This window comes from Aquarana catesbeiana, unplaced genomic scaffold (genome assembly GCF_042186555.1).
Source record: "Aquarana catesbeiana isolate 2022-GZ unplaced genomic scaffold, ASM4218655v1 unanchor248, whole genome shotgun sequence".
In the NCBI taxonomy this organism is placed as follows: domain Eukaryota; kingdom Metazoa; phylum Chordata; class Amphibia; order Anura; family Ranidae; genus Aquarana; species Aquarana catesbeiana.
In genome coordinates, this window is record NW_027362677.1 from 60,410 (window position 1) to 85,835 (window position 25,426).

General features: G+C 55.3%; 1 protein-coding gene across 1 annotated transcript; it reads right to left on the minus strand.

The window, feature by feature from the left end:
- Positions 1-429: 429 nt before the first annotated feature.
- Positions 430-25,426, minus strand: LOC141122111 (transmembrane protein 69-like). Its single transcript, XM_073611941.1, has 3 exons — positions 25,344-25,426; positions 3,048-3,103; positions 430-1,370 (listed from the first exon to the last, which is right to left on the minus strand). The coding sequence occupies exons 2-3, from the start codon at positions 3,090-3,092 to the stop codon at positions 627-629; spliced, it is 789 nt and encodes a 262-aa protein (XP_073468042.1). The 5' UTR covers positions 3,093-3,103; positions 25,344-25,426; the 3' UTR covers positions 430-626.

The window sequence follows — 25,426 nt, forward strand, 5'->3', positions numbered from 1 at the left end:
GGCCTATGGATAGTAACATTTACGTAGTTTGTCGTCTTTGCACGAGTGTGCGCAATTTTAAAGCCTGACATGTTTGATATCTATTTACTCAGCATAACATAATCCTTTATATTCTACCAAACAATTGAGTGTTATATTGTGTTTTTGTGCATTAAAATTAAAAAAAAAAAATATTTTTCCCCCAAAAATAGCATTTGAAAACCCACTGCGCAGATACAGTGTGACATAAAAAATTGCAACACCCACCATTTTATTCTGTAGGGCCTCTGCTTTAAAAAAATATATAATGTTTGGGGGTTCTAAGTAATTTTCCAACAAAAAATACTGATTTTTACATGTAAAACAGTGTCAGAAAAGGCCCGGTCTTCAATTGGTTAAGGGCCTCTTTGCTGGGTAGAGATCTGAGATAGAAGCGCCACGCCACAAGTGAACAGTTCAGATACAATTTTATTCCAATGTCAGGTCAGGTTGAAGATTGAAGGAGGAAACCAACAAGTTTCGCCCATCATCACCCACTTCTTCAGGGCTAAGATAAATAACAATGTCTATGGAGTAGAGCAGTACAGTCTCGGGCGTAGGACTCGTCAGCAGTTGGTTTGGTGGCCTTTGCCTTGAGGTTTTGATTTTTACCATAGTGTCCTAGGCAGTTTTTGTGGTGCTTTTTGGTTTCCTGTCGGTACTTCAGGATAACGACTCGAGCATCCCAGCGTGGCGATCAAGGAAGCCAAAACGATGAACGTCAATAGACCTCGTAACCATTTATACCAGAGGGGGGCTATGGGGGCCAAGTCCAGGTCTTTAATCCCAAAAACATCAACAGCCAAAGATATGGCAAACCCCATTCCAACACCCAATATGGCGGCATTAATATCCCCCATTAACAGCATGCTGATGAACGCCATGTACGGGAACACCGCGCCTGTCACCAGGTTGCTCCAGTTGGGTCTGGCGGGGCTGTTATCTGGGAGGGTGTAACCCCAACGAACCCCACCGAGGAAGGACAGGATGCAGGCCCCATACAACACCTGTACCGAGGCCAGCGCCGGGTGGTAAACCTGCATAAAGCACATAGTAAGTGGCACCGCCATGAAGGGTGTGGCTCCGAGAACCCCCAGAATAAACGCCGGCTTCGGGGTCTTCTTTATTTCCTGCCAGTGACGCTTTGCTGTGGGAATGAGGATGCTTTCCTTGACCTCCCTCTTCCTCTTCTGCCTCTGGCTGGATGTGTGGAGGCCAAGCCTCGTGCTGAGGTTAAACGCGGAAAGGGGGACCATGGGGACGGGCCTGAAGATTGGAGGTCTTTGGTAAAGCCTGACAGCTACTGGAGAGAATAACCACCGTCTGCATACCGGGGAAGTGTCCTTCAATAACTGGAAGAGAAACAGAGGATCAAGTGTTCAGAAAGAGATTTCCTGCAATTAAAAAAAGCAGTCCCTGTGTGGTCACCGGGACAGGAAGTCAGGGAGAATTGTTCCCAATGGGGCCACAAAAACAAATCATTTTGACAGATGTTCCAACCCCCTGGTGCCCAACTTGTGGCACTTTGGCACTCATTATGCAGCCCTTGGACCCCTCCCCGACTGTGTTTTGGTGCTTGCCTAGACTGGCTTTTACTGGTCAAAGGCCAATCAAACATTCAGTTTAAATTATCTGAATACATTTCAGATTCATCAAAACTCAAGGTGTGCAGAGTAGAAAAGCCAGTCCCATGCCAGCATGCTGAAGAGTGGCACCCTTGCTCTATGTGGAAGTAGCAGCCTCTCTGCACATGCCCCCTGCTGAGTCAGAGCTCTCCAATTAGCAGGGAGCATGACTCAAAGGTGGTGTGTTGGACCTTTGCAGAGGGACCGCTGCTTCCACACAGAGAACAAGGATCCCACTCTGCAGCATGCTGGCATGGGACAGGATTTTCTATTCAGACTGTGCCCATCTCCTATAGAACATCTGCAGTCTCTGACCATCTCCTGTACTATGTCTGCAGTCTCTGATCATCTCCTGTACTATGTCTGCAGTCTCTGATCATCTCCTGTATTATGTCTGCAGTCTCTGATCATCTCCTGTATTATGTCTGCAGTCTCTGACCATCTCCTGTACTATGTCTGCAGTCTCTGACCATCTCCTGTACTATGTCTGCAGTCTCTGACCATCTCCTGTACTATGTCTGCAGTCTCTGATCATCTCCTGTATTATGTCTGCAGTCTCTGATCATCTCCTGTACTATGTCTGCAGTCTCTGATCATCTCCTGTACTATGTCTGCAGTCTCTGATCATCTCCTGTATTATGTCTGCAGTCTCTGATCATCTCCTGTACAATGTCTGCAGTCTCTGATCATCTCCTGTATTATGTCTGCAGTCTCTGATCATCATCTCCTGTATTATGTCTGCAGTCTCTGATCATCTCCTGTACTATGTCTGCAGTCTCTGATCATCTCCTGTACTATGTCTGCAGTCTCTGATCATCTCCTGTACTATGTCTGCAGTCTCTGACCATCTCCTGTATTATGTCTGCAGTCTCTGATCATCATCTCCTGTACTATGTCTGCAGTCTCTGACCATCTCCTGTACTATGTCTGCAGTCTCTGATCATCTCCTGTACTATGTCTGCAGTCTCTGACCATCTCCTGTACTATGTCTGCAGTCTCTGATCATCTCCTGTATTATGTCTGCAGTCTCTGATCATCTCCTGTACTATGTCTGCAGTCTCTGATCATCTCCTGTATTATGTCTGCAGTCTCTGATCATGTCCTGTACTATGTCTGCAGTCTCTGATCATCTCCTGTACTATGTCTGCAGTCTCTGATCATCTCCTGTACTATGTCTGCAGTCTCTGATCATCTCCTGTACTATGTCTGCAGTCTCTGATCATCTCCTGTACTATGTCTGCAGTCTCTGATCATCTCCTGTACTATGTCTGCAGTCTCTGATCATCTCCTGTATTATGTCTGCAGTCTCTGATCATCTCCTGTATTATGTCTGCAGTCTCTGATCATCTCCTGTATTATGTCCACAATCTCTCACCACAAAGACGTGAAGAATCTTCCACTTACCCGTATGGCTATGGGCAGAGTCCCCCCTCGCAGACACAGTAGCATCTCAGCAAAACCTGCAAACAAAACTTTATTAAACACAGCTTCCTGCAGAATGCATGAGCATCATGGGAAATGTAGTTCCATAACATCTGGCGTGCATAGTACGAGGTCTTGAGTCTCTAAGGTGTCATGGTTCTCCCGAGCGTCCTTCCCATCTCCTGACCCACATAGAGGCGTGCATAGTACGGGGTCCGGAGTCTCTAAGGTGTCATGGTTCTCCCGAGCGTCCTTCCCATCTCCTGACCCACATAGAGGCGTGCATAGTACGAGGTCTTGAGTCTCTAAGGTGTCATGGTTCTCCCGAGCGTCCTTCCCATCTCCTGACCCACATAGAGGCGTGCATAGTACGGGGTCCGGAGTCTCTAAGGTGTCATGGTTCTCCCGAGCGTCCTTCCCATCTCCTGACCCACATAGAGGCGTGCATAGTACGAGGTCCAGAGTCTCTAAGGTATCATGGTTCTCCCGAGCGTCCTTCCCATCTCCTGACCCACATAGAGGCGTGCATAGTACGAGGTCCGGAGTCTCTAAGGTGTCATGGTTCTCCCGAGCGTCCTTCTCATCTCCTGACCCACATAGAGACGTGCATAGTACGAGGTCCGGAGTCTCTAAGGTGTCATGGTTCTCCCGAGCGTCCCTCCCATCTCCTGACCCACATAGAGGCGTGCATAGTACGAGGTCCGGAGTCTCTAAGTTGTCATGGTTCTCCCGAGCGTCCTTCCCATCTCCTGACCCACATAGAGGTGTGCATAGTACGGGGTCCGGAGTCCCTAAGGTGTCATGGTTCTCCCGAGCGTCCCTCCCATCTCCTGACCCACATAGAGGCGTGCATAGTACGAGGTCCGGAGTCTCTAAGGTGTCATGGTTCTCCCGAGCGTCCCTCCCATCTCCTGACCCACATAGAGACGTGCATAGTACGGGGTCCGGAGTCTCTAAGGTGTCATGGTTCTCCCGAGCGTCCTTCCCATCTCCTGACCCACATAGAGGCGTGCATAGTACGAGGTCTGGAGTCTCTAAGGTGTCATGGTTCTCCCGAGCATCCCTCCCATCTCCTGACCCACATAGAGGCGTGCATAGTACGGGGTCCGGAGTCTCTAAGGTGTCATGGTTCTCCCGAGCGTCCTTCCCATCTCCTGACCCACATAGAGGCGTGCATAGTACAGGGTCCGGAGTCTCTAAGGTGTCATGGTTCTCCCGAGCGTCCTTCCCATCTCCTGACCCACATAGAGGCGTGCATAGTACGGGGTCCGGAGTCTCTAAGGTGTCATGGTTCTCCCGAGCGTCCCTCCCATCTCCTGACCCACATAGAGGCGTGCATAGTACGGGGTCCGGAGTCTCTAAGGTGTCATGGTTCTCCCGAGCGTCCTTCCCATCTCCTGACCCACATAGAGGCGTGCATAGTACGGGGTCCGGAGTCTCTAAGGTGTCATGGTTCTCCCGAGCGTCCTTCCCATCTCCTGACCCACATAGAGACGTGCATAGTACGGGGTCCGGAGTCTCTAAGGTGTCATGGTTCTCCCGAGCGTCCTTCTCATCTCCTGACCCACATAGAGACGTGCATAGTACGGGGTCCGGAGTCTCTAAGGTGTCATGGTTCTCCCGAGCGTCCTTCCCATCTCCTGACCCACATAGAGGCGTGCATAGTACGAGGTCCGGAGTCTCTAAGATGTCATGGTTCTCCCGAGCGTCCTTCTCATCTCCTGACCCACATAGAGACGTGCATAGTACAGGGTCCGGAGTCTCTAAGGTGTCATGGTTCTCCCGAGCGTCCTTCTCATCTCCTGACCCACATAGAGGCGTGCATAGTACGGGGTCCGGAGTCTCTAAGATGTCATGGTTCTCCCGAGCGTCCTTCCCATCTCCTGACCCACATAGAGGCGTGCATAGTACGGGGTCCGGAGTCTGTAAGGTGTCATGGTTCTCCCGAGCGTCCCTCCCATCTCCTGACCCACATAGAGGCGTGCATAGTACGAGGTCCGGAGTCTCTAAGGTGTCATGGTTCTCCCGAGCGTCCTTCCCATCTCCTGACCCACATAGAGGCGTGCATAGTACGGGGTCCGGAGTCTCTAAGGTGTCATGGTTCTCCCGAGCGTCCTTCCCATCTCCTGACCCACATAGAGGCGTGCATAGTACGGGGTCCGGAGTCTCTAAGGTGTCATGGTTCTCCCGAGCGTCCTTCTCATCTCCTGACCCACATAGAGGCGTGCATAGTACGGGGTCCGGAGTCTCTAAGGTGTCATGGTTCTCCCGAGCGTCCTTCCCATCTCCTGACCCACATAGAGACGTGCATAGTACGGGGTCCGGAGTCTCTAAGGTGTCATGGTTCTCCCGAGCGTCCTTCTCATCTCCTGACCCACATAGAGACGTGCATAGTACGAGGTACGGAGTCTCTAAGGTGTCATGGTTCTCCCGAGCGTCCTTCCCATCTCCTGACCCACATAGAGGCGTGCATAGTACGGGGTCCGGAGTCTCTAAGGTGTCATGGTTCTCCCGAGCGTCCTTCTCATCTCCTGACCCACATAGAGGCGTGCATAGTACGAGGTCCGGAGTCTCTAAGGTGTCATGGTTCTCCCGAGCGTCCCTCCCATCTCCTGACCCACACAGAGGCGTGCATAGTACGAGGTCCGGAGTCTCTAAGGTGTCATGGTTCTCCCGAGCGTCCTTCCCATCTCCTGACCCACATAGAGGTGTGCATAGTACGAGGTCCGGAGTCTCTAAGGTGTCATGGTTCTCCCGAGCGTCCCTCCCATCTCCTGACCCACATAGAGACGTGCATAGTACGGGGTCCGGAGTCTCTAAGGTGTCATGGTTCTCCCGAGCGTCCTTCCCATCTCCTGACCCACATAGAGGCGTGCATAGTACGAGGTCCGGAGTCTCTAAGGTGTCATGGTTCTCCCGAGCGTCCCTCTCATCTCCTGACCCACATAGAGGCGTGCATAGTACGAGGTCCGGAGTCTCTAAGATGTCATGGTTCTCCCGAGCGTCCCTCCCATCTCCTGACCCACATAGAGGCGTGCATAGTACGGGGTCCGGAGTCTCTAAGATGTCATGGTTCTCCCGAGCGTCCTTCCCATCTCCTGACCCACATAGAGGTGTGCATAGTACGGGGTCCGGAGTCCCTAAGGTGTCATGGTTCTCCCGAGCGTCCTTCTCATCTCCTGACCCACATAGAGGCGTGCATAGTACGGGGTCCGGAGTCTCTAAGATGTCATGGTTCTCCCGAGCGTCCCTCCCATCTCCTGACCCACATAGAGGCGTGCATAGTACGGGGTCCGGAGTCTCTAAGATGTCATGGTTCTCCCGAGCGTCCTTCCCATCTCCTGACCCACATAGAGGCGTGCATAGTACGGGGTCCGGAGTCTCTAAGGTGTCATGGTTCTCCCGAGCGTCCTTCTCATCTCCTGACCCACATAGAGGCGTGCATAGTACGAGGTCCGGAGACTCTAAGGTGTCATGGTTCTCCCGAGCGTCCTTCCTATCTCCTGACCCACATAGAGGCGTGCATAGTACGGGGTCCGGAGTCTCTAAGGTGTCATGGTTCTCCCGAGCGTCCTTCCCATCTCCTGACCCACATAGAGGCGTGCATAGTACGGGGTCCGGAGTCTCTAAGGTGTCATGGTTCTCCCGAGCGTCCCTCCCATCTCCTGACCCACATAGAGGCGTGCATAGTACGGGGTCCGGAGTCTCTAAGGTGTCATGGTTCTCCCGAGCGTCCTTCCCATCTCCTGACCCACATAGAGGCGTGCATAGTACGGGGTCCGGAGTCTCTAAGGTGTCATGGTTCTCCCGAGCGTCCTTCCCATCTCCTGACCCACATAGAGACGTGCATAGTACGGGGTCCGGAGTCTCTAAGGTGTCATGGTTCTCCCGAGCGTCCTTCTCATCTCCTGACCCACATAGAGGCGTGCATAGTACGAGGTCCGGAGTCTCTAAGGTGTCATGGTTCTCCCGAGCGTCCTTCCCATCTCCTGACCCACATAGAGGCGTGCATAGTACGAGGTCCGGAGTCTCTAAGGTGTCATGGTTCTCCCGAGCGTCCTTCCCATCTCCTGACCCACATAGAGGCGTGCATAGTACGGGGTCCGGAGTCTCTAAGGTGTCATGGTTCTCCCGAGCGTCCTTCTCATCTCCTGACCCACATAGAGACATGCATAGTACGAGGTCCGGAGTCTCTAAGGTGTCATGGTTCTCCCGAGCGTCCTTCCTATCTCCTGACCCACATAGAGACGTGCATAGTACGGGGTCCGGAGTCTCTAAGGTGTCATGGTTCTCCCGAGCGTCCCTCCCATCTCCTGACCCACATAGAGGCGTGCATAGTACAGGGTCCGGAGTCTCTAAGGTGTCATGGTTCTCCCGAGCGTCCTTCCCATCTCCTGACCCACATAGAGGCGTGCATAGTACGAGGTCCGGAGTCTCTAAGGTGTCATGGTTCTCCCGAGCGTCCTTCCCATCTCCTGACCCACATAGAGACGTGCATAGTACGAGGTCCGGAGTCTCTAAGGTGTCATGGTTCTCCCGAGCGTCCTTCCCATCTCCTGACCCACATAGAGGCGTGCATAGTACGGGGTCCGGAGTCTCTAAGGTGTCATGGTTCTCCCGAGCGTCCTTCCCATCTCCTGACCCACATAGAGGCGTGCATAGTACGGGGTCCGGAGTCTCTAAGGTTTCATGGTTCTCCCGAGCGTCCTTCCCATCTCCTGACCCACATAGAGGCGTGCATAGTACGGGGTCCGGAGTCTCTAAGATGTCATGGTTCTCCCGAGCGTCCTTCCCATCTCCTGACCCACATAGAGACATGCATAGTACGGGGTCCGGAGTCTCTAAGGTGTCATGGTTCTCCCGAGCGTCCTTCCCATCTCCTGACCCACATAGAGGCGTGCATAGTACGAGGTCCGGAGTCTCTAAGATGTCATGGTTCTCCCGAGCGTCCTTCTCATCTCCTGACCCACATAGAGACGTGCATAGTACGAGGTCCGGAGTCTCTAAGGTATCATGGTTCTCCCGAGCGTCCTTCTCATCTCCTGACCCACATAGAGGCGTGCATAGTACGAGGTCCAGAGTCTCTAAGGTGTCATGGTTCTCCCGAGCGTCCTTCTCATCTCCTGACCCACATAGAGGCGTGCATAGTACGGGGTCCGGAGTCTCTAAGGTGTCATGGTTCTCCCGAGTGTCCTTCCCATCTCCTGACCCACATAGAGACGTGCATAGTACGGGGTCCGGAGTCTCTAAGGTGTCATGGTTCTCCCGAGCGTCCTTCCCATCTCCTGACCCACATAGAGACGTGCATAGTACGGGGTCCGGAGTCTCTAAGGTGTCATGGTTCTCCCGAGCGTCCTTCCCATCTCCTGACCCACATAGAGACGTGCATAGTACGGGGTCCGGAGTCTCTAAGGTGTCATGGTTCTCCCGAGCGTCCTTCCCATCTCCTGACCCACATAGAGGCGTGCATAGTACGGGGTCCGGAGTCTCTAAGGTGTCATGGTTCTCCCGAGCGTCCTTCCTATCTCCTGACCCACATAGAGACATGCATAGTACGGGGTCCGGAGTCTCTAAGGTGTCATGGTTCTCCCGAGCGTCCTTCCCATCTCCTGACCCACATAGAGGCGTGCATAGTACGAGGTCCGGAGTCTCTAAGGTGTCATGGTTCTCCCGAGCGTCCTTCCCATCTCCTGACCCACATAGAGGCGTGCATAGTACGGGGTCCGGAGTCTCTAAGGTGTCATGGTTCTCCCGAGCGTCCTTCCCATCTCCTGACCCACATAGAGACGTGCATAGTACGGGGTCCGGAGTCTCTAAGATGTCATGGTTCTCCCGAGCGTCCTTCCCATCTCCTGACCCACATAGAGACGTGCATAGTACGGGGTCCGGAGTCTCTAAGGTGTCATGGTTCTCCCGAGCGTCCTTCCTATCTCCTGACCCACATAGAGACATGCATAGTACGGGGTCCGGAGTCTCTAAGGTGTCATGGTTCTCCCGAGCGTCCTTCCCATCTCCTGACCCACATAGAGGCGTGCATAGTACGAGGTCCGGAGTCTCTAAGGTGTCATGGTTCTCCCGAGCGTCCTTCCCATCTCCTGACCCACATAGAGGCGTGCATAGTACGGGGTCCGGAGTCTCTAAGGTGTCATGGTTCTCCCGAGCGTCCCTCCCATCTCCTGACCCACATAGAGGCGTGCATAGTACGGGGTCCGGAGTCTCTAAGGTGTCATGGTTCTCCCGAGCGTCCTTCCCATCTCCTGACCCACATAGAGGCGTGCATAGTACGGGGTCCGGAGTCTCTAAGATGTCATGGTTCTCCCGAGCGTCCCTCTCATCTCCTGACCCACATAGAGACGTGCATAGTATGAGGTCCGGAGTCTCTAAGGTGTCATGGTTCTCCCGAGCGTCCTTCCCATCTCCTGACCCACATAGAGGCGTGCATAGTACGAGGTCCGGAGTCTCTAAGGTGTCATGGTTCTCCCGAGCGTCCTTCCCATCTCCTGACCCACATAGAGGCGTGCATAGTACGGGGTCCGGAGTCTCTAAGGTGTCATGGTTCTCCCGAGCGTCCTTCTCATCTCCTGACCCACATAGAGGCGTGCATAGTACGGGGTCCGGAGTCTCTAAGGTGTCATGGTTCTCCCGAGCGTCCTTCCCATCTCCTGACCCACATAGAGACGTGCATAGTACGGGGTCCGGAGTCTCTAAGGTGTCATGGTTCTCCCGAGCGTCCTTCCCATCTCCTGACCCACATAGAGACGTGCATAGTACGAGGTCCGGAGTCTCTAAGGTGTCATGGTTCTCCCGAGCGTCCCTCCCATCTCCTGACCCACATAGAGGCGTGCATAGTACGGGGTCCGGAGTCTCTAAGGTGTCATGGTTCTCCCGAGCGTCCCTCCCATCTCCTGACCCACATAGAGGCGTGCATAGTACGGGGTCCGGAGTCTCTAAGGTGTCATGGTTCTCCCGAGCGTCCTTCTCATCTCCTGACCCACATAGAGACGTGCATAGTACGAGGTCCGGAGTCTCTAAGGTGTCATGGTTCTCCCGAGCGTCCTTCTCATCTCCTGACCCACATAGAGGCGTGCATAGTACGAGGTCCGGAGTCTCTAAGGTGTCATGGTTCTCCCGAGCGTCCTTCTCATCTCCTGACCCACATAGAGGCGTGCATAGTACGAGGTCCGGAGTCTCTAAGATGTCATGGTTCTCCCGAGCGTCCTTCTCATCTCCTGACCCACATAGAGGCGTGCATAGTACGAGGTCCGGAGTCTCTAAGGTGTCATGGTTCTCCCGAGCGTCCCTCCCATCTCCTGACCCACATAGAGGCGTGCATAGTACGAGGTCCGGAGTCTCTAAGGTGTCATGGTTCTCCCGAGCATCCCTCCCATCTCCTGACCCACATAGAGGCGTGCATAGTACGGGGTCCGGAGTCTCTAAGGTGTCATGGTTCTCCCGAGCGTCCTTCCCATCTCCTGACCCACATAGAGACGTGCATAGTACGGGGTCCGGAGTCTCTAAGGTGTCATGGTTCTCCCGAGCGTCCTTCCCATCTCCTGACCCACATAGAGGCGTGCATAGTACAGGGTCCGGAGTCTCTAAGGTGTCATGGTTCTCCCGAGCGTCCTTCCCATCTCCTGACCCACATAGAGGCGTGCATAGTACGGGGTCCGGAGTCTCTAAGGTGTCATGGTTCTCCCGAGCGTCCTTCCTATCTCCTGACCCACATAGAGGCGTGCATAGTACGAGGTCCGGAGTCTCTAAGGTGTCATGGTTCTCCCGAGCGTCCTTCCCATCTCCTGACCCACATAGAGACGTGCATAGTACGAGGTCCGGAGTCTCTAAGGTGTCATGGTTCTCCCGAGCGTCCTTCCCATCTCCTGACCCACATAGAGACATGCATAGTACGGGGTCCGGAGTCTCTAAGATGTCATGGTTCTCCCGAGCGTCCTTCCTATCTCCTGACCCACATAGAGGCGTGCATAGTACGGGGTCCGGAGTCTCTAAGGTGTCATGGTTCTCCCGAGCGTCCCTCCCATCTCCTGACCCACATAGAGACGTGCATAGTACGGGGTCCGGAGTCTCTAAGGTGTCATGGTTCTCCCGAGCGTCCCTCCCATCTCCTGACCCACATAGAGGCGTGCATAGTACGAGGTCCGGAGTCTCTAAGATGTCATGGTTCTCCCGAGCGTCCTTCCCATCTCCTGACCCACATAGAGGCGTGCATAGTACGAGGTCCGGAGTCTCTAAGGTGTCATGGTTCTCCCGAGCGTCCTTCCTATCTCCTGACCCACATAGAGGCGTGCATAGTACGGGGTCCGGAGTCTCTAAGGTGTCATGGTTCTCCCGAGCGTCCTTCCCATCTCCTGACCCACATAGAGACGTGCATAGTACGAGGTCCGGAGTCTCTAAGGTGTCATGGTTCTCCCGAGCGTCCCTCCCATCTCCTGACCCACATAGAGGCGTGCATAGTACGGGGTCCGGAGTCTCTAAGGTGTCATGGTTCTCCCGAGCGTCCTTCCCATCTCCTGACCCACATAGAGACGTGCATAGTACGAGGTCCGGAGTCTCTAAGGTGTCATGGTTCTCCCGAGCGTCCTTCCCATCTCCTGACCCACATAGAGACATGCATAGTACGAGGTCCGGAGTCTCTAAGGTGTCATGGTTCTCCCGAGCGTCCCTCCCATCTCCTGACCCACATAGAGACGTGCATAGTACGAGGTCCGGAGTCTCTAAGGTGTCATGGTTCTCCCGAGCGTCCTTCCCATCTCCTGACCCACATAGAGACATGCATAGTACGGGGTCCGGAGTCTCTAAGGTGTCATGGTTCTCCCGAGCGTCCTTCCCATCTCCTGACCCACATAGAGGCGTGCATAGTACGAGGTCCGGAGTCTCTAAGGTGTCATGGTTCTCCCGAGCGTCCTTCCCATCTCCTGACCCACATAGAGACATGCATAGTACGGGGTCCGGAGTCTCTAAGGTGTCATGGTTCTCCCGAGCGTCCTTCCCATCTCCTGACCCACATAGAGGCGTGCATAGTACGGGGTCCGGAGTCTCTAAGGTGTCATGGTTCTCCCGAGCGTCCTTCCCATCTCCTGACCCACATAGAGGCGTGCATAGTACGGGGTCCGGAGTCTCTAAGATGTCATGGTTCTCCCGAGCGTCCTTCCCATCTCCTGACCCACATAGAGGCGTGCATAGTACGGGGTCCGGAGTCTCTAAGGTGTCATGGTTCTCCCGAGCGTCCCTCCCATCTCCTGACCCACATAGAGGCGTGCATAGTACGAGGTCCGGAGTCTCTAAGGTGTCATGGTTCTCCCGAGCGTCCTTCCCATCTCCTGACCCACATAGAGGCGTGCATAGTACGGGGTCCGGAGTCTCTAAGGTGTCATGGTTCTCCCGAGCGTCCTTCCCATCTCCTGACCCACATAGAGGCGTGCATAGTACGGGGTCCGGAGTCTCTAAGGTGTCATGGTTCTCCCGAGCGTCCTTCTCATCTCCTGACCCACATAGAGGCGTGCATAGTACGGGGTCCGGAGTCTCTAAGGTGTCATGGTTCTCCCGAGCGTCCTTCCCATCTCCTGACCCACATAGAGACGTGCATAGTACGGGGTCCGGAGTCTCTAAGGTGTCATGGTTCTCCCGAGCGTCCTTCTCATCTCCTGACCCACATAGAGACGTGCATAGTACGAGGTACGGAGTCTCTAAGGTGTCATGGTTCTCCCGAGCGTCCTTCCCATCTCCTGACCCACATAGAGGCGTGCATAGTACGGGGTCCGGAGTCTCTAAGGTGTCATGGTTCTCCCGAGCGTCCTTCTCATCTCCTGACCCACATAGAGGCGTGCATAGTACGAGGTCCGGAGTCTCTAAGGTGTCATGGTTCTCCCGAGCGTCCCTCCCATCTCCTGACCCACACAGAGGCGTGCATAGTACGAGGTCCGGAGTCTCTAAGGTGTCATGGTTCTCCCGAGCGTCCTTCCCATCTCCTGACCCACATAGAGGTGTGCATAGTACGAGGTCCGGAGTCTCTAAGGTGTCATGGTTCTCCCGAGCGTCCCTCCCATCTCCTGACCCACATAGAGACGTGCATAGTACGGGGTCCGGAGTCTCTAAGGTGTCATGGTTCTCCCGAGCGTCCTTCCCATCTCCTGACCCACATAGAGGCGTGCATAGTACGAGGTCCGGAGTCTCTAAGGTGTCATGGTTCTCCCGAGCGTCCCTCTCATCTCCTGACCCACATAGAGGCGTGCATAGTACGAGGTCCGGAGTCTCTAAGATGTCATGGTTCTCCCGAGCGTCCCTCCCATCTCCTGACCCACATAGAGGCGTGCATAGTACGGGGTCCGGAGTCTCTAAGATGTCATGGTTCTCCCGAGCGTCCTTCCCATCTCCTGACCCACATAGAGGTGTGCATAGTACGGGGTCCGGAGTCCCTAAGGTGTCATGGTTCTCCCGAGCGTCCTTCTCATCTCCTGACCCACATAGAGGCGTGCATAGTACGGGGTCCGGAGTCTCTAAGATGTCATGGTTCTCCCGAGCGTCCCTCCCATCTCCTGACCCACATAGAGGCGTGCATAGTACGGGGTCCGGAGTCTCTAAGATGTCATGGTTCTCCCGAGCGTCCTTCTCATCTCCTGACCCACATAGAGGCGTGCATAGTACGAGGTCCGGAGACTCTAAGGTTTCATGGTTCTCCCGAGCGTCCTTCCCATCTCCTGACCCACATAGAGGCGTGCATAGTACGGGGTCCGGAGTCTCTAAGGTGTCATGGTTCTCCCGAGCGTCCTTCCTATCTCCTGACCCACATAGAGGCGTGCATAGTACGGGGTCCGGAGTCTCTAAGGTGTCATGGTTCTCCCGAGCGTCCTTCCCATCTCCTGACCCACATAGAGGCGTGCATAGTACGGGGTCCGGAGTCTCTAAGGTGTCATGGTTCTCCCGAGCGTCCCTCCCATCTCCTGACCCACATAGAGGCGTGCATAGTACGGGGTCCGGAGTCTCTAAGGTGTCATGGTTCTCCCGAGCGTCCTTCCCATCTCCTGACCCACATAGAGGCGTGCATAGTACGGGGTCCGGAGTCTCTAAGGTGTCATGGTTCTCCCGAGCGTCCTTCCCATCTCCTGACCCACATAGAGACGTGCATAGTACGGGGTCCGGAGTCTCTAAGGTGTCATGGTTCTCCCGAGCGTCCTTCTCATCTCCTGACCCACATAGAGGCGTGCATAGTACGAGGTCCGGAGTCTCTAAGGTGTCATGGTTCTCCCGAGCGTCCTTCCCATCTCCTGACCCACATAGAGGCGTGCATAGTACGAGGTCCGGAGTCTCTAAGGTGTCATGGTTCTCCCGAGCGTCCTTCCCATCTCCTGACCCACATAGAGGCGTGCATAGTACGGGGTCCGGAGTCTCTAAGGTGTCATGGTTCTCCCGAGCGTCCTTCTCATCTCCTGACCCACATAGAGACGTGCATAGTACGAGGTCCGGAGTCTCTAAGGTGTCATGGTTCTCCCGAGCGTCCTTCCTATCTCCTGACCCACATAGAGACGTGCATAGTACGGGGTCCGGAGTCTCTAAGGTGTCATGGTTCTCCCGAGCGTCCCTCCCATCTCCTGACCCACATAGAGGCGTGCATAGTACAGGGTCCGGAGTCTCTAAGGTGTCATGGTTCTCCCGAGCGTCCTTCCCATCTCCTGACCCACATAGAGGCGTGCATAGTACGAGGTCCGGAGTCTCTAAGGTGTCATGGTTCTCCCGAGCGTCCTTCCCATCTCCTGACCCACATAGAGACGTGCATAGTACGAGGTCCGGAGTCTCTAAGGTGTCATGGTTCTCCCGAGCGTCCTTCCCATCTCCTGACCCACATAGAGGCGTGCATAGTACGGGGTCCGGAGTCTCTAAGGTGTCATGGTTCTCCCGAGCGTCCTTCCCATCTCCTGACCCACATAGAGGCGTGCATAGTACGGGGTCCGGAGTCTCTAAGGTTTCATGGTTCTCCCGAGCGTCCTTCCCATCTCCTGACCCACATAGAGGCGTGCATAGTACGGGGTCCGGAGTCTCTAAGATGTCATGGTTCTCCCGAGCGTCCTTCCCATCTCCTGACCCACATAGAGGCGTGCATAGTACGAGGTCCAGAGTCTCTAAGGTGTCATGGTTCTCCCGAGCGTCCTTCCCATCTCCTGACCCACATAGAGGCGTGCATAGTACGGGGTCCGGAGTCTCTAAGGTGTCATGGTTCTCCCGAGCGTCCTTCCCATCTCCTGACCCACATAGAGACATGCATAGTACGGGGTCCGGAGTCTCTAAGGTGTCATGGTTCTCCCGAGCGTCCTTCCCATCTCCTGACCCACATAGAGGCGTGCATAGTACGAGGTCCGGAGTCTCTAAGATGTCATGGTTCTCCCGAGCGTCCTTCTCATCTCCTGACCCACATAGAGACGTGCATAGTACGAGGTCCGGAGTCTCTAAGGTATCATGGTTCTCCCGAGCGTCCTTCTCATCTCCTGACCCACATAGAGGCGTGCATAGTACGAGGTCCAGAGTCTCTAAGGTGTCATGGTTCTCCCGAGCGTCCTTCTCATCTCCTGACCCACATAGAGGCGTGCATAGTACGAGGTCCGGAGTCTCTAAGGTGTCATGGTTCTCCCGAGCGTCCTTCCCATCTCCTGACCCACATAGAGGCGTGCATAGTACGGGGTCCGGAGTCTCTAAGGTGTCATGGTTCTCCCGAGTGTCCTTCCCATCTCCTGACCCACATAGAGACGTGCATAGTACGGGGTCCGGAGTCTCTAAGGTGTCATGGTTCTCCCGAGCGTCCTTCCCATCTCCTGACCCACATAGAGACGTGCATAGTACGGGGTCCGGAGTCTCTAAGGTGTCATGGTTCTCCCGAGCGTCCTTCCCATCTCCTGACCCACATAGAGACGTGCATAGTACGGGGTCCGGAGTCTCTAAGGTGTCATGGTTCTCCCGAGCGTCCTTCCCATCTCCTGACCCACATAGAGGCGTGCATAGTACGGGGTCCGGAGTCTCTAAGGTGTCATGGTTCTCCCGAGCGTCCTTCCTATCTCCTGACCCACATAGAGACATGCATAGTACGGGGTCCGGAGTCTCTAAGGTGTCATGGTTCTCCCGAGCGTCCTTCCCATCTCCTGACCCACATAGAGGCGTGCATAGTACGAGGTCCGGAGTCTCTAAGGTGTCATGGTTCTCCCGAGCGTCCTTCCCATCTCCTGACCCACATAGAGGCGTGCATAGTACGGGGTCCGGAGTCTCTAAGGTGTCATGGTTCTCCCGAGCGTCCTTCCCATCTCCTGACCCACATAGAGACGTGCATAGTACGGGGTCCGGAGTCTCTAAGATGTCATGGTTCTCCCGAGCGTCCTTCCCATCTCCTGACCCACATAGAGACGTGCATAGTACGGGGTCCGGAGTCTCTAAGGTGTCATGGTTCTCCCGAGCGTCCTTCCTATCTCCTGACCCACATAGAGACATGCATAGTACGGGGTCCGGAGTCTCTAAGGTGTCATGGTTCTCCCGAGCGTCCTTCCCATCTCCTGACCCACATAGAGACGTGCATAGTACGGGGTCCGGAGTCTCTAAGGTGTCATGGTTCTCCCGAGCGTCCTTCCCATCTCCTGACCCACATAGAGGCGTGCATAGTACGGGGTCCGGAGTCTCTAAGGTGTCATGGTTCTCCCGAGCGTCCTTCCTATCTCCTGACCCACATAGAGACATGCATAGTACGGGGTCCGGAGTCTCTAAGGTGTCATGGTTCTCCCGAGCGTCCTTCCCATCTCCTGACCCACATAGAGGCGTGCATAGTACGAGGTCCGGAGTCTCTAAGGTGTCATGGTTCTCCCGAGCGTCCTTCCCATCTCCTGACCCACATAGAGGCGTGCATAGTACGGGGTCCGGAGTCTCTAAGGTGTCATGGTTCTCCCGAGCGTCCTTCCCATCTCCTGACCCACATAGAGACGTGCATAGTACGGGGTCCGGAGTCTCTAAGATGTCATGGTTCTCCCGAGCGTCCTTCCCATCTCCTGACCCACATAGAGACGTGCATAGTACGGGGTCCGGAGTCTCTAAGGTGTCATGGTTCTCCCGAGCGTCCTTCCTATCTCCTGACCCACATAGAGACATGCATAGTACGGGGTCCGGAGTCTCTAAGGTGTCATGGTTCTCCCGAGCGTCCTTCCCATCTCCTGACCCACATAGAGGCGTGCATAGTACGAGGTCCGGAGTCTCTAAGGTGTCATGGTTCTCCCGAGCGTCCTTCCCATCTCCTGACCCACATAGAGGCGTGCATAGTACGGGGTCCGGAGTCTCTAAGGTGTCATGGTTCTCCCGAGCGTCCCTCCCATCTCCTGACCCACATAGAGGCGTGCATAGTACGGGGTCCGGAGTCTCTAAGGTGTCATGGTTCTCCCGAGCGTCCTTCCCATCTCCTGACCCACATAGAGGCGTGCATAGTACGGGGTCCGGAGTCTCTAAGATGTCATGGTTCTCCCGAGCGTCCCTCTCATCTCCTGACCCACATAGAGACGTGCATAGTATGAGGTCCGGAGTCTCTAAGGTGTCATGGTTCTCCCGAGCGTCCTTCCCATCTCCTGACCCACATAGAGGCGTGCATAGTACGAGGTCCGGAGTCTCTAAGGTGTCATGGTTCTCCCGAGCGTCCTTCCCATCTCCTGACCCACATAGAGGCGTGCATAGTACGGGGTCCGGAGTCTCTAAGGTGTCATGGTTCTCCCGAGCGTCCTTCTCATCTCCTGACCCACATAGAGGCGTGCATAGTACGGGGTCCGGAGTCTCTAAGGTGTCATGGTTCTCCCGAGCGTCCTTCCCATCTCCTGACCCACATAGAGACGTGCATAGTACGAGGTCCGGAGTCTCTAAGATGTCATGGTTCTCCCGAGCGTCCTTCCCATCTCCTGACCCACATAGAGACGTGCATAGTACGAGGTCCGGAGTCTCTAAGGTGTCATGGTTCTCCCGAGCGTCCCTCCCATCTCCTGACCCACATAGAGGCGTGCATAGTACGGGGTCCGGAGTCTCTAAGGTGTCATGGTTCTCCCGAGCGTCCCTCCCATCTCCTGACCCACATAGAGGCGTGCATAGTACGGGGTCCGGAGTCTCTAAGGTGTCATGGTTCTCCCGAGCGTCCTTCTCATCTCCTGACCCACATAGAGACGTGCATAGTACGAGGTCCGGAGTCTCTAAGGTGTCATGGTTCTCCCGAGCGTCCTTCTCATCTCCTGACCCACATAGAGGCGTGCATAGTACGAGGTCCGGAGTCTCTAAGGTGTCATGGTTCTCCCGAGCGTCCTTCTCATCTCCTGACCCACATAGAGGCGTGCATAGTACGAGGTCCGGAGTCTCTAAGATGTCATGGTTCTCCCGAGCGTCCTTCTCATCTCCTGACCCACATAGAGGCGTGCATAGTACGAGGTCCGGAGTCTCTAAGGTGTCATGGTTCTCCCGAGCGTCCCTCCCATCTCCTGACCCACATAGAGGCGTGCATAGTACGAGGTCCGGAGTCTCTAAGGTGTCATGGTTCTCCCGAGCATCCCTCCCATCTCCTGACCCACATAGAGGCGTGCATAGTACGAGGTCCGGAGTCTCTAAGGTGTCATGGTTCTCCCGAGCGTCCTTCCCATCTCCTGACCCACATAGAGACGTGCATAGTACGGGGTCCGGAGTCTCTAAGGTGTCATGGTTCTCCCGAGCGTCCTTCCCATCTCCTGACCCACATAGAGGCGTGCATAGTACGGGGTCCGGAGTCTCTAAGGTGTCATGGTTCTCCCGAGCGTCCTTCCCATCTCCTGACCCACATAGAGGCGTGCATAGTACGGGGTCCGGAGTCTCTAAGGTGTCATGGTTCTCCCGAGCGTCCTTCCCATCTCCTGACCCACATAGAGGCGTGCATAGTACGGGGTCCGGAGTCTCTAAGGTGTCATGGTTCTCCCGAGCGTCCTTCCTATCTCCTGACCCACATAGAGGCGTGCATAGTACGAGGTCCGGAGTCTCTAAGGTGTCATGGTTCTCCCGAGCGTCCTTCCCATCTCCTGACCCACATAGAGACGTGCATAGTACGAGGTCCGGAGTCTCTAAGGTGTCATGGTTCTCCCGAGCGTCCTTCCCATCTCCTGACCCACATAGAGACATGCATAGTACGGGGTCCGGAGTCTCTAAGATGTCATGGTTCTCCCGAGCGTCCTTCCTATCTCCTGACCCACATAGAGGCGTGCATAGTACGGGGTCCGGAGTCTCTAAGGTGTCATGGTTCTCCCGAGCGTCCCTCCCATCTCCTGACCCACATAGAGACGTGCATAGTACGGGGTCCGGAGTCTCTAAGGTGTCATGGTTCTCCCGAGCGTCCTTCCCATCTCCTGACCCACATAGAGGCGTGCATAGTACGGGGTCCGGAGTCTCTAAGGTGTCATGGTTCTCCCGAGCGTCCTTCTCATCTCCTGACCCACATAGAGACATGCATAGTACGAGGTCCGGAGTCTCTAAGGTGTCATGGTTCTCCCGAGCGTCCCTCCCATCTCCTGACCCACATAGAGGCGTGCATAGTACGGGGTCCGGAGTCTCTAAGGTGTCATGGTTCTCCCGAGCGTCCTTCCCATCTCCTGACCCACATAGAGACGTGCATAGTACGAGGTCCGGAGTCTCTAAGGTGTCATGGTTCTCCCGAGCGTCCTTCCCATCTCCTGACCCACATAGAGACATGCATAGTACGAGGTCCGGAGTCTCTAAGGTGTCATGGTTCTCCCGAGCGTCCCTCCCATCTCCTGACCCACATAGAGACGTGCATAGTACGAGGTCCGGAGTCTCTAAGGTGTCATGGTTCTCCCGAGCGTCCTTCCCATCTCCTGACCCACATAGAGACATGCATAGTACGGGGTCCGGAGTCTCTAAGGTGTCATGGTTCTCCCGAGCGTCCTTCCCATCTCCTGACCCACATAGAGGCGTGCATAGTACGAGGTCCGGAGTCTCTAAGGTGTCATGGTTCTCCCGAGCGTCCCTCCCATCTCCTGACCCACATAGAGGCGTGCATAGTACGGGGTCCGGAGTCTCTAAGGTGTCATGGTTCTCCTCAGCATCCCTCCCATCTCCTGACCCACATAGAGGCGTGCATAGTACGAGGTCCGGAGTCTCTAAGGTATCATGGTTCTCCCGAGCGTCCTTCTCATCTCCTGACCCACATAGAGGCGTGCATAGTACGAGGTCCGGAGTCTCTAAGGTGTCATGGTTCTCCCGAGCGTCCTTCCCATCTCCTGACCCACATAGAGGCGTGCATAGTACGGGGTCCGGAGTCTGTAAGGTGTCATGGTTCTCCCGAGCGTCCTTCCCATCTCCTGACCCACATAGAGGCGTGCATAGTACGGGGTCCGGAGTCTCTAAGGTGTCATGGTTCTCCCGAGCGTCCCTCCCATCTCCTGACCCACATAGAGGCGTGCATAGTACGGGGTCCGGAGTCTCTAAGGTGTCATGGTTCTCCCGAGCGTCCTTCCCATCTCCTGACCCACATAGAGGCGTGCATAGTACGGGGTCCGGAGTCTCTAAGGTGTCATGGTTCTCCCGAGCGTCCTTCCTATCTCCTGACCCACATAGAGGCGTGCATAGTACGGGGTCCGGAGTCTCTAAGGTGTCATGGTTCTCCCGAGCGTCCTTCCCATCTCCTGACCCACATAGAGGCGTGCATAGTACGGGGTCCGGAGTCTCTAAGGTATCATGGTTCTCCCGAGCGTCCTTCTCATCTCCTGACCCACATAGAGACATGCATAGTACGAGGTCCGGAGTCTCTAAGGTGTCATGGTTCTCCCGAGCGTCCTTCCCATCTCCTGACCCACATAGAGGCGTGCATAGTACGGGGTCCGGAGTCTCTAAGGTGTCATGGTTCTCCCGAGCGTCCTTCCCATCTCCTGACCCACATAGAGGCGTGCATAGTACGGGGTCCGGAGTCTCTAAGGTGTCATGGTTCTCCCGAGCGTCCTTCCCATCTCCTGACCCACATAGAGGCGTGCATAGTACGGGGTCCGGAGTCTCTAAGGTGTCATGGTTCTCCCGAGCGTCCTTCCCATCTCCTGACCCACATAGAGGCGTGCATAGTACGGGGTCCGGAGTCTCTAAGGTGTCATGGTTCTCCCGAGCGTCCTTCCCATCTCCTGACCCACATAGAGGCGTGCATAGTACGGGGTCCGGAGTCTCTAAGGTGTCATGGTTCTCCCGAGCGTCCTTCCCATCTCCTGACCCACATAGAGGCGTGCATAGTACGGGGTCCGGAGTCTCTAAGGTGTCATGGTTCTCCCGAGCGTCCTTCCCATCTCCTGACCCACATAGAGGCGTGCATAGTACGGGGTCCGGAGTCTCTAAGGTGTCATGGTTCTCCCGAGCGTCCCTCCCATCTCCTGACCCACATAGAGGCGTGCATAGTACGAGGTCCGGAGTCTCTAAGGTGTCATGGTTCTCCCGAGCGTCCTTTCCATCTCCTGACCCACATAGAGGCGTGCATAGTACGAGGTCCGGAGTCTCTAAGGTGTCATGGTTCTCCCGAGCGTCCTTCCCATCTCCTGACCCACATAGAGACATGCATAGTACGGGGTCCGGAGTCTCTAAGGTGTCATGGTTCTCCCGAGCGTCCTTCCCATCTCCTGACCCACATAGAGGCGTGCATAGTACGAGGTCCGGAGTCTCTAAGGTGTCATGGTTCTCCCGAGCGTCCTTCCCATCTCCTGACCCACATAGAGGCGTGCATAGTACGGGGTCCGGAGTCTCTAAGATGTCATGGTTCTCCCGAGCGTCCTTCCCATCTCCTGACCCACATAGAGGCGTGCATAGTACGGGGTCCGGAGTCTCTAAGATGTCATGGTTCTCCCGAGCGTCCTTCCCATCTCCTGACCCACATAGAGACATGCATAGTACGGGGTCCGGAGTCTCTAAGGTGTCATGGTTCTCCCAAGCGTCCTTCCTATCTCCTGACCCACATAGAGGCGTGCATAGTACGGGGTCCGGAGTCTCTAAGATGTCATGGTTCTCCCGAGCGTCCTTCTCATCTCCTGACCCACATAGAGGCGTGCATAGTACGAGGTCCAGAGTCTCTAAGATGTCATGGTTCTCCCGAGCGTCCTTCCCATCTCCTGACCCACATAGAGGCGTGCATAGTACGAGGTCCAGAGTCTCTAAGATGTCATGGTTCTCCCGAGCGTCCTTCCCATCTCCTGACCCACATAGAGGCGTGCATAGTACGAGGTCCAGAGTCTCTAAGATGTCATGGTTCTCCCGAGCGTCCTTCCCATCTCCTGACCCACATAGAGGCGTGCATAGTACGAGGTCCGGAGTCTCTAAGGTGTCATGGTTCTCCCGAGCGTCCTTCCCATCTCCTGACCCACACAGAGGCGTGCATAGTACGGGGTCCGGAGTCTCTAAGGTGTCATGGTTCTCCCGAGCGTCCTTCCTATCTCCTGACCCACATAGAGACGTGCATAGTACGGGGTCCGGAGTCTCTAAGGTGTCATGGTTCTCCCGAGCGTCCTTCCCATCTCCTGACCCACATAGAGACATGCATAGTACGGGGTCCGGAGTCTCTAAGGTGTCATGGTTCTCCCGAGCGTCCTTCCCATCTCCTGACCCACATAGAGGCGTGCATAGTACGAGGTCCGGAGTCTCTAAGGTGTCATGGTTCTCCCGAGCGTCCTTCCCATCTCCTGACCCACATAGAGGCGTGCATAGTACGAGGTCCGGAGTCTCTAAGGTGTCATGGTTCTCCCGAGCGTCCCTCCCATCTCCTGACCCACATAGAGGCGTGCATAGTACGAGGTCCGGAGTCTCTAAGATGTCATGGTTCTCCCGAGCGTCCTTCCTATCTCCTGACCCACATAGAGACGTGCATAGTACGGGGTCCGGAGTCTCTAAGGTGTCATGGTTCTCCCGAGCGTCCTTCCTATCTCCTGACCCACATAGAGACATGCATAGTACGGGGTCCGGAGTCTCTAAGGTGTCATGGTTCTCCCGAGCGTCCTTCCTATCTCCTGACCCACATAGAGGCGTGCATAGTACGAGGTCCGGAGTCTCTAAGGTGTCATGGTTCTCCCGAGCGTCCCTCCCATCTCCTGACCCACATAGAGGCGTGCATAGTACGGGGTCCGGAGTCTCTAAGGTGTCATGGTTCTCCCGAGCGTCCCTCCCATCTCCTGACCCACATAGAGGCGTGCATAGTACGGGGTCCGGAGTCTCTAAGGTGTCATGGTTCTCCCGAGCGTCCTTCCTATCTCCTGACCCACATAGAGGCGTGCATAGTACGAGGTCCGGAGTCTCTAAGGTGTCATGGTTCTCCCGAGCGTCCTTCCCATCTCCTGACCCACATAGAGACATGCATAGTACGAGGTCCGGAGTCTCTAAGGTGTCATGGTTCTCCCGAGCGTCCCTCCCATCTCCTGACCCACACAGAGGCGTGCATAGTACGAGGTCCGGAGTCTCTAAGGTGTCATGGTTCTCCCGAGCGTCCCTCCCATCTCCTGACCCACATAGAGGCGTGCATAGTACGAGGTCCGGAGTCTCTAAGGTGTCATGGTTCTCCCGAGCGTCCCTCCCATCTCCTGACCCACATAGAGGCGTGCATAGTACGGGGTCCGGAGTCTCTAAGGTGTCATGGTTCTCCCGAGCGTCCTTCCCATCTCCTGACCCACATAGAGGCGTGCATAGTACGAGGTCCGGAGTCTCTAAGGTGTCATGGTTCTCCCGAGCGTCCTTCCTATCTCCTGACCCACATAGAGGCGTGCATAGTACGGGGTCCGGAGTCTCTAAGGTGTCATGGTTCTCCCGAGCGTCCTTCCCATCTCCTGACCCACATAGAGGCGTGCATAGTACGGGGTCCGGAGTCTCTAAGATGTCATGGTTCTCCCGAGCGTCCCTCCCATCTCCTGACCCACATAGAGACATGCATAGTACGAGGTCCGGAGTCTCTAAGGTGTCATGGTTCTCCCGAGCGTCCCTCCCATCTCCTGACCCACACAGAGGCGTGCATAGTACGAGGTCCGGAGTCTCTAAGGTGTCATGGTTCTCCCGAGCGTCCCTCCCATCTCCTGACCCACATAGAGGCGTGCATAGTACGAGGTCCGGAGTCTCTAAGGTGTCATGGTTCTCCCGAGCGTCCCTCCCATCTCCTGACCCACATAGAGGCGTGCATAGTACGGGGTCCGGAGTCTCTAAGGTGTCATGGTTCTCCCGAGCGTCCTTCCCATCTCCTGACCCACATAGAGGCGTGCATAGTACGGGGTCCGGAGTCTCTAAGGTGTCATGGTTCTCCCGAGCGTCCTTCCTATCTCCTGACCCACATAGAGGCGTGCATAGTACGGGGTCCGGAGTCTCTAAGGTGTCATGGTTCTCCCGAGCGTCCTTCCCATCTCCTGACCCACATAGAGACGTGCATAGTACGAGGTCTGGAGTCTCTAAGGTGTCATGGTTCTCCCGAGCGTCCTTCTCATCTCCTGACCCACATAGAGGCGTGCATAGTACGGGGTACGGAGTCTCTAAGGTGTCATGGTTCTCCCGAGCGTCCTTCCCATCTCCTGACCCACATAGAGGTGTGCATAGTACGGGGTCCGGAGTCTCTAAGATGTCATGGTTCTCCCGAGCGTCCTTCCTATCTCCTGACCCACATAGAGGCGTGCATAGTACGGGGTCCGGAGTCTCTAAGGTGTCATGGTTCTCCCGAGCGTCCTTCCCATCTCCTGACCCACATAGAGGCGTGCATAGTACGGGGTCCGGAGTCTCTAAGGTGTCATGGTTCTCCCGAGCGTCCCTCCCATCTCCTGACCCACATAGAGACGTGCATAGTACGAGGTCCGGAGTCTCTAAGGTGTCATGGTTCTCCCGAGCGTCCCTCCCATCTCCTGACCCACATAGAGGCGTGCATAGTACGAGGTCCGGAGTCCACATTACACAGAAGAAGCCATAGGATGAATCAGACCATCAGGCTCCGCCCACAACTGTCATCTGCTGTCCTTTGATTAACTTTCTGAGTTTCTAGCCCAAAACAAGTATGCAGCCAGTGAAGGTCATAAATGTCTGATAAACTTGCTGGTTTGGCTTTAGGTGAGAAATGGCAGCATGCATGCTTCCCTATAGACTCCCAGCAATGAGGGGGACTACAAGTCCCAGCAGATCCAGCTGACATTGTCACCTCTATCCTCCCCCCCCCCCCATTAGATGATGAGTTCCTCCCTCCCTGGCTCTTGAAGTCACCCCAGCACAGGTTCAGAGTCTGCAGAGTATGCTCACCTAGGCTTGCAGACGGAGGTCAGGAACAGGAAATGACTTCTGAATCGCTTCCTGTGGGCACTGAAGCCAGAAGTAGTGTGGGC